General features: G+C 45.6%; 1 protein-coding gene across 1 annotated transcript in view; it reads left to right on the top strand.

The window, feature by feature from the left end:
- The first annotated feature begins 3,346 nt into the window (after positions 1-3,346).
- The window catches only part of ANKRD13A (ankyrin repeat domain 13A), a 55,480-nt gene continuing 45,904 nt past the window's right edge, over positions 3,347-12,922 (top strand). The window contains exons 1-3 of the mRNA XM_083146328.1: positions 3,347-3,938; positions 8,487-8,619; positions 9,743-9,867. Of these exons, the coding sequence (XP_083002454.1) occupies positions 3,843-3,938; positions 8,487-8,619; positions 9,743-9,867 (354 nt within the window). The 5' untranslated portion in view covers positions 3,347-3,842. The remainder of the gene's footprint in view (positions 3,939-8,486; positions 8,620-9,742; positions 9,868-12,922) is intronic.

Below are 12,922 nucleotides of genomic sequence, written 5' to 3'. Positions count from 1 at the left end.
AAGTTTCAGTGGTCACGAGTAACATGTTCAGAGATTTCAACAAGAAATAGAAAATTTCAACAAATGGAAAACGTACAGTTGGGGTGTACAATACAATACAATACTCAGATCTCTTATAATCCAGGGGGATATATTATCCCGGTCTGGTGTTACTTCATATCTTTCCCTGAAGGTGTCAGGGTGAATCTGACTTTAATATTGCCGAGCATATGTACGTTTAAAATACATAACATAACAATCCGATGATAACCATAAAATATAAACGAATGTAAACGAATTGGGGGAGGGGGGGGGGTGGGAAGATCAGGGAAGAGTAGGTGGGGGGGGGGGGGGGGTCCGTCCATGAGTCACTCATACTTTATTCTCTGGTGCCTGCACCAGTGCCACTGTAAGTAAAGGTGTCAGAAGTCAATTTGGGAGTCTGAAGAGCAATTTTTTTCTGTCTCAGCTGTATGTGTACATATATATAACTAAATGTTATATCTGAAGATCTTGGGTTTTTAGGAATGGGTATCCTCTTCTTCTAGTACCAGGGGGCCCCATCGCACCACAAAGCTGGTGTATCTGGCAGAGTGTACCTGTACATCAAATTTATCGTAATTCATGGTATGTTGTAGTGAGTTAATCAGTTCCGTGAGGGATGGTGCATTTTTGGACACCCAGCTCCTCATTATCTGCTTTTTTGCCAGTGTTACCATTATGGTGAGGAAAGGGATGTGTCTGGAAGCCTGAGCGTCCAGATTCCATATATCAAAGTTGGCAAATAAGAGCGGGAAGGGGTGAATCGGTACTCTTAGGCCTACAGTTTCATGTATGTAATTCAGTATTTTATTCCAATATTTCTTTATATATCCACAGGTCCACAGATTATGCATGAGAGTAGCGGAAGAAGCTCCGCATTTCTGGCACCTCCCTGATTCCTCTACATCGAAATGTCGTCTTTGAGCCTGTGATATATATGCCCGATATATTGTTTTTAGGTGTGTCTCCTGTAGTGCTGCTGATTTAACAATGCGCATTGTTCTGTCAAAATATTTGAATAAAATGTCGTCATCCGTCAAAGTTGGTATATCTCTAAGCCACTGTTCCTGAGTTTCCTTTTTTAATTTAAGTGTGGTGTTTAATAAGTATTCCTTGTACAGTAATTTGGTTTTAAATGTCTGATTTCCAAACTTGCCCACGATAGAGTGGAGTCGGGAGCTTTTGGGGAAGCTGCTGTCTTTTGGGGGAAGGGAGGAGACGTAGTGTAATAGCTGCATCACTGGGAATAGGTTGCTAGGAGTCAGCCCAAACTCGGATTGTAACTGATTAAAGGGCATCACTTTTCCTCCCGGGTCAAATACCTGAGCCGTAAGTCTTAAACCTTTCTTGAAAATGGGTTTGAACCCTGGGTTATCCATGCCTGGTTTGAACAATGGGTTTCCCCATATTGGTAGCCAATCCGTATGTGTGGGGGAACATCGAAAGGTTTTGCAAGTGTATCCCCATGCTTCATAAGTGTCTCTGTATAGAAGATGCGATAGAATGTGTTTTGGGATCTTGTTTTTTTGGGTGTGTAGTAATGCGCCCGGTGAGTAGGGGTGGAATAGGGCACAGTCTAGATCATATAATGTGAAGTTGCTTGACTCCAGCAACCAATCCATGGCATATCTAGTCATTAAAGCTCGGCTGTAAAGATTTAAGTTGGGGAAACCCATGCCCCCCTCCGTCTTGGGCATCTGGAGTTTGGGTTTAGAGATCCTAGGCTTTCTACCCTGCCATATGAATTTTGTGCACAGTGCCATTATGGCAGTTATATCTTTTGAAGTGAGTTTGATTGGGAGTAATTGCATTAGATATGTGATTCTAGGGAATAGAATGGATTTACCAATTTCTATTTGGCCCAGCAAGGAGAGAGGTAAGTCCTGCCAAGCCTCCACTGAGTGTTTGAGCTTGGTAATGGCAGGGGTGAAATTAAGTGCTCATGCCTTGTAAGTTAATTCCCCTTTAAAAAAACATCAGAATTCATCGGATATCTCGCACTGCACTGAACTCGGGCGGCATGAAATTCTGGCCATAGTGTAAGGTGCATTTAGATTTGTGGAGTATAAGTTTAATGACGGCATGTGGCATATAGTGCAAGGGGCATTATGATGTGTGACGTAATGTTTAAGGGGCATTGGGGGGGGGGCGCAAGAAACTTTTTTGGCTGGGGGGAGCAAAATTTATAGTTACGCCACTGAATGCATGCATCGATAGTAGGATGTGTTTTGAGCATTTTAGTATCGAGTGCAGATCACATTGCTTGCGATGAGGATGCTGTTGAAGCGTATCTCATGCAATTTGAAGTAGATGCGAATCATGCGATGCGATCTGGTACAAAACGCACAAAGCACAAAACGTGGGCACCTTAAGAGAATGCTAGGATAACACTCTGGTTCTAGATATCCCCACGTACAGCTAGAAATGTCTTTCCGGAGGTGCACACCGTAATGTAATAAGCTGCGCACGCCTATGGGGCGCATTTATCATAATACTGCGATGCCGGCGTTTTGGTATCGCCGGACATCGCATTGCGGTATTTTATAATACCGCCTGAATGTATTATGATAAGGGCGCAGGGACAGGGCTCCGAAAGGAGCCCGTCCCTGCGAAGCCCTAACCCGGAAGCCGGGGGGTCTGCGCATGCGCGGTTATGCGCTGACCCCCGCCGACCTCTGTGACCGCACTGCCCTGTTCGGCAGTGCGATCCGTAGCCATAGGCTACAATGGGCTATCGCCATATCAGAATGGCGATAGCCCAGGGATGCGATGCCGGGCTGCCCGATGTTGATACATCGGGCAGCTTCGCATCCCCCATAGAAACCTATGGGGGATGCGGCCGGCGGCGGTTCCGGGGGGGATCGCAGCAGGGATCGGAGATTCCTGCTGCGGTCCTTCTTTACTACATCTGGGTGATACTTAATATTTGCGGCTAAACACCGAAAACGTGTGTTTTCGGGGATTTAGCCGCAAATATGGTTTGATAAATGGGCCCCTATGTCCCTTGGTCCAGATTTTTACTATAACCCATTGAACACTGAGGTATAATGTGGGCACAGCAGCAGGTGCGACACTGGGTGTGTGCAAACCCCGGCGTTGGCTTTCATCTCATTCTCCCCGGCTTCTGCATTAGTACCCGGCTGTTGCTGCCACGTTATTACGTCACTGTCGAAAGCCCGGCCGTTACTAGGCTTCACGGGACATAACGTCAGCTCTCAAGCAATATGCATATTCGCAGCGTCCCGCTGCATCATCTTCTCCCGGCGGCAGGGGGCGCTGTGACCACTCGTGGGACACGAGCGGTCACAGCGCCCCCTGCCGCCGGGAGAAGATGATGCAGCAAGGCTGCGCCGTCCGTGTCCGGTCCCGTCTACATACACAGTGTGCCTAGAACAGCCACCAGGCGGCGACTGTACGTGTGATCACCGGGAGAAAGCCAGTCCAGAGCCCGCATTCTTGTTCCGCTTTTTCCTCAAGTGACAGCGCCCCCCCCCCTCCCCCCACTGTGACAATGGCTGCTCCCAGCCCCCGGACCGCACCATCTGCGGCTCATCCCTTGGGGGGCACCCAGCTGCTGCGCTAGTGTACGGGCTCCTCCTCGCAGTGGGAGCTGCTGCGGCCGGCGGCGGGGTGTGGTGCACGTATGTTTCCGGGTGTCTGCCCCCGGCATCGCCATCTGCTGAGCTGTACAGCGATGCTCGCGTAGCCGGCTCTGCTCCAGCTGTCACCCGGCAACAGCTCCGAGAAGTTGTATCTGAGTGTTCGGTATCCCGGAGTTGTGATCTGCTTGGCGACACCGAGCTCCAAGCCTGCCTCATAGGATGAGCTCCGAGGGGGAGCCCCAAGCCAAGTACCCCTTACATGCCCTGGTCTGGGAGAATGACTTCCGTGCCCTGGAGAGGGAGCTGGAAGGGAGGGTAAGGGCGGCCTCCTATGTCTCTGTACCTGGCATAGCGTTATGACATCTGCTGTCACCTGTCTTAGTGCTGTGCCCAGTACCCCATCCCTCTATAGCCCTGTGTATGTGTAGCTGTACCCCATCCCTCTATAGCACTGTGCATGTGTAGCTGTACCCCATCCCTCTATAGCCCTGTGTATGTGTAGCTGTACCCCATCCCTCTATAGCACTGTGTATGTGTGTGGCTGTACCAGGTTACCCATCCCTCTGTAGCACTGTGTATGTGTGGCTGTGCCTGGTTACCCATCCCTCTATAGCACTGTGTATGTGTGTGGCTGTGCCTGGTTACCCATCCCTCTATAGCACTGTGTATGTGTGGCTGTGCCAGGTTACCCATCCCTCTATAGCACTGTGTATGTGTGTGGCTGTGCCTGGTTACCCATCCCTCTATAGCACTGTGTATGTGTGTGGCTGTGCCTGGTTACCCATCCCTCTGTAGCACTGTGTATGTGTGTGGCTGTGTCAGGTTACCCATCCCTCTATAGCACTGTGTATGTGTGTGGCTGTGCCAGGTTACCCATCCCTCTATAGCACTGTGTATGTGTGTGGCTGTGCCAGGTTACCCATCCCTCTATAGCACTGTGTATGTGTGGCTGTGCCAGGTTACCCATCCCTCTATAGCACTGTGTATGTGTGGCTGTGCCAGGTTACCCATCGCTCTATAGCACTGTGTATGTGTGGCTGTACCAGGTTACCCATCCCTCTGTAGCACTGTGTATGTGTGGCTGTGCCAGGTTACCCATCCCTCTGTAGCACTGTGTACGTGTGTGGCTGTGCCAGGTTACCCATCCCTCTATAGCACTGTGTATCTCTGTGGCTGTGCCAGATTACCCATCCCTCTGTAGCGCTGTGTATGTATGGCTGTGCCTGGTTTCTCATCCCTCTGTAGCGCTGTGTATGTATGGCTGTGCCAGGTTACCCATCCCTCTATAACACTGTGTATGTGTGTGGCTGTGCCAGGTTACCCATCCCTCTATAGCACTGTGTATGTGTATGGCTGTACCAGGTTACCCATCCCTCTGTAGCACTGTGTATGTATGGCTGTGCCAGGTTACCCATCCCTCTATAGCACTGTGTATGTGTGTGGCTGTGCCAGGTTACCCATCCCTCTATAGCACTGTGTATGTGTGGCTGTGCCAGGTTACCCATCCCTCTAATAGCACTGTGTATGTGTGGCTGTGCCAGGTTACCCATCCCTCTATAGCACTGTGTATGTGTGGCTGTGCCAGGTTACCCATCCCTCTGTAGCACTGTGTATGTGTGTGGCTGTGCCTGGTTACCCATCCCTCTATAGCACTGTGTATGTGTGTGGCTGTGCCTGGTTACCCATCCCTCTGTAGCACTGTGTGTGGCTGTGCCTGGTTACCCATCCCTCTGTAGCACTGTGTATGTGTGTGGCTGTGCCAGGTTACCCATCCCTCTATAGCACTGTGTATGTGTATGGCTGTACCAGGTTACCCATCCCTCTGTAGCACTGTGTATGTATGGCTGTGCCAGGTTACCCATCCCTCTATAGCACTGTGTACGTGTGTGGCTGTGCCAGGTTACCCATCCCTCTATAGCACTGTGTATGTGTGGCTGTGCCAGGTTACCCATCCCTCTAATAGCACTGTGTATGTGTGGCTGTGCCAGGTTACCCATCCCTCTATAGCACTGTGTATGTGTGGCTGTGCCAGGTTACCCATCCCTCTATAGCACTGTGTATGTGTTGGTAGTCTTACAGAATATCAAAAATAAAGCAACGGCTTGTTCTGCGGTTTCATTGACAGCCTTCTGAAAGGGAAGAGGGTAATAGAACAATCCATTGTAAGTATATTTTTAAAAAGCTGGATCCCTAATAAATTTAAACACATGTATAACTCAGAAAAGCTGGATCATACCAAATATACTTAGTGTGGCTTCTATTGTGTGTGTGTGTATATATTGTGGATGCATCTTTCACCCTTTTTAAAGTAGCGGTGTTCCTTCATGACCACAAATCTGATGCCTGGCTGCATTCCAGAATGCATTTTTTTCTGCGAACCCTGCTATAGGAATTGTAGGCTGTTGCACAATAATTAGCACCATGGACATCAGTTCAGGTTGCTGATAATAATCTTTGATCTTTCATACTGTCCATGGTATTGAAATAATTTAATTTGCACCCAGGCTGGAACATAGATACTGTAGAACTGATGATGATGATGTTGTTTTTGTATAGTTAAGCTGATGTTAATGCTGTGTAAAAGTGCCATGTCGATCCCGGGTCCAGCTACCCAGCAATCTGACCCGAGATAAAAGAAGTGTTATTCCCAGGTCCCGTTCATTTCGATGAAGGAGACAGCACCATCACCTCCGTTCTGCCTCCTCCCCTGTCCCCGTCTGACATGCTCCCAGGACCGACCCGTGTCCAATTCACGTTGCGACCCGACATTTGCGATATGAATGAATATTTATTTTTGTTGATTTTGTAATACACTGTAAGGTGGATGGCAATGAGAAGAGGAAATATGTATCCCCATCTGTATTGGTCCGCATCACAAGTAACTTTTCTGCCATTTTATCTTGGCTTTCATCTGGCTACTTCAAACATAATATTTCCACAAGCAGTTACCAACCTGATATCTCTACCACTGGTGATTTATTTATTAACAGTTTCTTCTATAGCGCACACATATTACGCAGCGCTTTACAGAGACTATTTGAACATTCACATCCGTCCCTGCCCCAGTGAGCTTACAATCTATATTCCCTACCACACATACATTTTGGGGTAAATTTGTTGGGAGCCAATTAGCCTACCAGTATATTTTTGTATCTGAAGGAAACCCACGCAAGTACAGGGAGAATATACAAACTCCGCACAGTTAGAGCCATGGTGGGAATCGAACCCATGACCTCAGTGCAGTGAGGCAGTAATGCTAACCATTACACCATCTGTGCTGATCAATCAACCCTCTCCCACAAGCTCGCTGTCTAGGTGTCATCCTTGATGTGGGTGCGGCAGGGGGCAGCATGCATGTGGCGCTCACTCGAAAAGGGGGCATGAGAAATGTGGGGGAATGTTTATGAATTGTGTAAGAAGACTTACATTGACATACATGGTATCCACTTAATTTTGGAGTGATGTGCCATTATTTCATTTCTGCATTGGTCGCTTCCAGATGATAACAATGATTCCTGTTACATCAGAGCCATGACCTGGTATACCAGGCCTCTTCTGAAAGAGTATTAACTACATTTGTATGTAAATGTGAATACTGACTTATTTTTTTCTGTAAGCAAAAAAAAAAAAATTTCCTCAAGTCTACTGTATAATCTTGCAGTAATATTCCTACTTATTGTAATACTCTTATAATTAAAAAGCATTTAATTGTTCTGTATTAACCACATGTAATCACCATTCTAGTTCTAATTGGCAAGCATGTCACTTCAGTGCTGGCCACTGTCCAGTTATTTTGTAAGTGAAAAATAAATTGTAAAGAATTGTAAAAAAATACAATATAATGGCGACAATAGTTTTCCTACACTGAAAATCTGATAAACAATATACCTTTTACTCAAACAAAGGGGTGTCATATACCCCGAAACGTTGGAAGCTTTTTTGCTGAAAATATATTTTTTCAAAAAATCCCCAGAGTGCCGCTGTTGTCTCTTCACTATCCTTTTACTCAAACAATATATTTTCACACCAAGGCTAGGTACACACCTGACCTACATGTCAGTCAATCCAGGTAAGTATACACAGTTACTGATCGGCCACTTAATGTGTTGACCAGGACAGCCAGCTGGATGGGCATTTGAATTTGTTCGCCCAGCTGTGGCATCGGCCCCTAGCAGTAAGTGTACGGGCGATCGTCTGACCACCCATACAAACAGCCAGATGTGCCAATATATCGGCCAACTTGATGGGTAAAATGTAATGGGATGAGAGGATCACAAAGTGAGAGATTTGGTAAGAAAGCTCCAGGTTTTTTTAAAGCGGCAATCATTTACACTGCAAAATCACACTAGTTGTGTTGGGTGTATGCCTATTTGCTTAATGAAAATTGGTAAACTTAAAATGTAATGGTGTGTGCCTATGTCTGTCTGCAGGTTTGATGCCTGCTCCTTCTTACATTAGGAGTAGTGAAATGAGGGAAGTAGAAGCACATAGAAAGGACGTGTTAACTTGGTTATAAATGAGGCTGCAACAATTGTAGGTGCCAGAGAGCTGGTGCAAATACACACTGCCAGTTGTGTTAACTTTGTTGTGATCAGAACAAATGTAAACCAAATGTACTTTAGCTGGTTGGGTGTTGGTATACTTGGGTGTAGGCATACCCGATATACACACAGAACATCTGTGTCTGGTGCATTGGTAGGTGGGTAGTACTAAGCAAGAGGGTGTAAATAAGAGCTTTTTAGAACATACTTCTCATCCAACTACTGTACGTCACATTATTTTTAGAAAAGAATTGAGTACTCTATGGCAAATGCTAGTCTACTAATGAACGTTACTAAATGCAACTATTTTATCTTCTTGTAGGATATTGAAGAGTTAGATCCACGGGGCAGGACCCCATTGCATCTTGCCGTTTCCTTAGGACATCTAGAATCGGCCAGGGTTCTTCTAAGACACAAGGCAGATGTCACAAAAGAAAATAAGGATGGATGGACTGGTAAACCTCATTCATATGTTTTTACCATGGTATAGATCATTCCTTGGAATTGCTGCCCTTTTAACTCATGATGTAAAATGTATTAAACAAAGAAAAATTAGTTCTATTATCTGGGTGTCAATGAAAAGTAAGATCTGTACAATACATTATGCCACCTTTCTTTAGTACAGAGCATTTTCAGAAAACTTTGTGTTTGGCTACACTAGAGGCTATTTTACTGACACTGGTACACACTTCTACCAGGGACAGGTTGTTGTTGGTAAAGATGAATGAACAGAACTTAGAAAGGTATGGATATAGATGGTAGCTAAGTAAGAGAGCTGTAATTGAAGTGCAAGAGAGGAGGGCTATGAGAACAGAAGGGAAGAGGATCCTGCTCCAAGCTAGAGGCCAGTGGAGACAGAGAGGCAACATGAGGTGCAGAGGAGGAGGCACGAAGGCAGGAATGGCCAGGACACGAGGAGGCAGGTAGGGAGAGCAGCCTCGGTACTAGGTTAAGCAGAAGGGTATGCTTTCACGAACAGGTAGTTTTTGTAGTGCTCGTTTGAAGATCTGCAAGGTCGGGAGAGTAATAAAGCGAGGTAGCTCATTCCAGTGAAAGGGGGCAGCATGGACAAAATCTTGGATATGCGAATGCAATGCAGTGAACAGGGTAGAGGAGAGGTGACCATTAGCTGAGCAAGGAGGGAGTGTGTAAGTAAATAAGGTCGGAGATGTAGGGAGTGGTGGCGTTAGAGGGCCTTGCATGTGAGGGTGAGGAGTTTGAAGAGTATTCATTGAACCATTATGTGTCCTGTTTGGAGAGAGAAAGGTAAAAATAAGTGGTGTGTGTGTTTGAGAGTTATTTGAGGGGGGAAAGGGTAAGTTGAAAAGGACGGGGTGTTAAAATGTCCAAAAACACTAGTTGGTCATTTGATGAAGAATCATGGAACAAAGGGATGGTAGTGGCAAATACTATATATTTTTTGGTGCTTCAATATCTATTCTTATGGAGGTAGGTGAGATCTCATTCTACACCTCTTTAAAATTTTATATTTAATGGGCTAAATGTGTCACCATTCCTTTTCAGCTTAAAAAGACTTTAAATGTCATTTAGTCAATCATTTTGTGTTCATTTATTTAGTTCTCCATGAGGCAGTCAGCACAGGGGACCCAGAGATGGTTCAGATGGTCCTGCAGTATCGAGAGTTTCACAAGACAGCAACAGCACTAGGAGGAGTTCCTGAATTGCTTAAGAAGACATTGGAGGTGACTGAATCTAATTCTTAACATTTTACTATAGACTTAAGTGCATATATTTTAAACTTTGCCACCTTTGGTAGCCTCAAACATTGAAGGGGGTATCCAATTATTGTTGCAAAATCATCAGGTATTCTTTTGTGTATTTTCGAGGTTTAGCCAATATTTTTTTGTGGGCAATCCTATTAGGTTTATAGATTTAAAGTTATTACAGTAATCGGTACTTGTGTAATAGCGCGGCACTCGACTACGCTACGTTTTTCAGCGTAGGCTATGCTGTTAGCGTAGCGCAACGACTGCCTAGCGTACTTAGCATAGTGACTCCACGACAGCCCAACGGCTGCCTAGCGTAGTTAGTGTAGTGACTCCTCGGCAGCCCAGCTCTGTCCCCGGCATCCATGGCAAGCTTAGTGAGCGCCTCTCACACAGCGCGGGTAACCGCCAGATCCCATGCACTGGCGGACGCCGGTGGAGAGGGGATCATGCGGGTGCCGGTGGAGAGGCACGTCTCAGACATTTCTGCGTCTCAGTATTATTGCGTCAGGGTACGGCAACCCTGCCCGTGTCCGCTTCAGGTAGAGGCTCCTTTTTAAACCCCCACTATCCACGCCACGCCAGGCCGAAGCGTGGCGAGCGGGCTTGTTACGCATCCCCACGACCTGTTCATATCCCCACTATCAATGTCGGAGTGGAGTTGATTTTATAAAGTGTGGCAAGCGCAGCGAGCCACCGAGCCCCGCGGATTACTTTACATGTATTCCGCGTCCCCTCGCTGTGGTCGCCACACTTTATAAAATCAACTACGGGCTGACATGGATAGTAGTGGGAGTATGAACAGGTCGGGGGGGGGGCTCGCTGCGCTCGTCATGCTTCGGGCTGGCGTGGATAGTGGGGGTGTTTCAGGAACACATATCTGACAGGGACGCTGATTACGCTGCCCGTGGGAACACTACGCTACTTCTGACAGGTACGCTGACTATGCTAGTGGGAACACTACGCTACTTCTGACTAACTACGCTGGCCGCGCAAACACTACGCTGATTCTGACAGGGCCGCTACGCTAACTACGTAACGGGCACCGTGCTATTATACAAGTACACATTAGTCAATTGCACATGGTGAATTTGCACATTGACTACCTGGCTTTTCTCACAATTCTGTTCAAGGAATGCCTTGGTTGGTCTAAGCTTTTCTTTATCACTTTTTATGTTTTACGTCTCATGGCCTACTTTCCTCCAATCCCCCGATACAATCAGGATGAAGTGGAACATACTTACAATTCTTTGTATATATGGCTAAATCCTTGTCACCGGTTGGATTACTCTCCCACCTTGTCCCATTTATACAACCATGCTGCTTCCCCACCTGGGTCTTCTGGGTCTTGTGTGTAGATGCAGCAGCTTCTTTATGCTCATGACTGGGGTTGCTTTCTCCTGATTGCTTACTTGTAGGATCACCTATTGCAGGGTAGCAGGCATACTGGTGACTCAGGGCATTGGGTTCAATACATACTGGCCAAGTGACAGTTTAGAGTGATAGCTAATATCTATGGGTCACAGGATTTCGGAAGATATAAATATTGTGCAGGAAAAAAAGTTGTATCTTTATGAATAAGTGTCTATTGCTTAATAGTAGTGGTTATACCCCACTGTTTGCTAGTGATGATGCAGAGATGATACACAAAGAGGAATATCTGTGTATACTGTATACAATTCGCATGGACCCTGCTACTTTTAACACTGATCTTGTATGCAAATTGACCTGTAAATTTTAATAGTTTTTAATGTATATTCTGGAAGGTATTTGTGTTGGGTGCTCCAAACATCTTGGAGTACTAACCGCAGATTGTCTGTGGATGTAGGCTTGCTCAGATCTTCCTGCCTCTTCATGTAATCCCAAACAGACTCTATTTTAAATAAAGGCTTTGTGGTGATCATATCACTTTCAGAACTCCTTCTTTGTGCTAAAGATAGTTCTTAATGATACTGGCTGTATGTTTGGGGTCGTTGTGCTGTAGAATAAATTTGGTGCCAATTAGACTCCTTCCTTATGGTATTGTATGTTGGATAAGTACCTGTTTGTATTTCTCCGCATTGTGTACACCATTAATCCTGACCAAACCCCCAATTGGCTGAAATGTAACCCTTAACTTTCAAAGAATCTCCACCATGCCTCACTGGTCCCTATAGACACTTCAAATTGAACCATTCTCCTGCCCTTAACCAAAGAATCTCCCTTGTGCTGCTGCCATATTTCTGCACCCCAGTTTCCATGTTTTTGTGCAAAGTTGAGTCACTTTGCCTTCTTTCTACATTGAAGCTATGGCTTTTTGGCTGCCATTTTTCTATGAAGACAACTTTTCAGAACTGTTGGGTCCCACTGGTTTCAGCCATTTCTGAGCTGATGGCACTGATAGACTTTTCCTGTGTTTGAATGGGAAGTTAGTATGATGTCTTTTCATTTGATACTACTTATTTTCCTTGACCGACAACGCATCTACACCACTCATCATCACCTGTTTCTTTGTGCTTTGAAAGGGCTTGGTACTTGTTTCCTAGCACGGCGCCCATCGCATACCATAAGCCATACTATGGTATGCGATGTTACGTGATGGCAGCCGATGTTATACAATTTTAAATCGTATGCCATCGCATTGTATGCCATATACACATATATAAAATAATGGGTGTTTTCAATGTTAAATGGGCCCCCTATAAGATTATTAATTGTGTAAGCACAGTAATCCTTACCACCATCTAATGAGTGAATATAAAAAGCTCCGATGGTTAATCGGGTGTAAGGAAATATGATGGTCATTTTTCACACTTTTCACATTATTCTGCACAACCCTGTACAATAATTGGATGTGGGAATGTGCATAATTGATGATCTGACCGGCAAAAATAAAACATTTAAATATTTTGCGAACGCAAGGCAGGCGTATCAATATTTGGGAAAAAAAATGTTCCTTTTTCTTTTTTGTGTGGGAATACATATATGAAAGGAATCTAAATAAAATGTTTTAACTGCAAGTAGGCAATAAGTTCCAGGGGTCAAGCGTGCA

Source organism: Crinia signifera, chromosome 1 (genome assembly GCF_055691185.1).
Source record: "Crinia signifera chromosome 1, ASM5569118v1, whole genome shotgun sequence".
Taxonomy (NCBI): Eukaryota; Metazoa; Chordata; class Amphibia; order Anura; family Myobatrachidae; genus Crinia; species Crinia signifera.
This window is presented reverse-complemented; position numbering and strand designations above follow the sequence as displayed.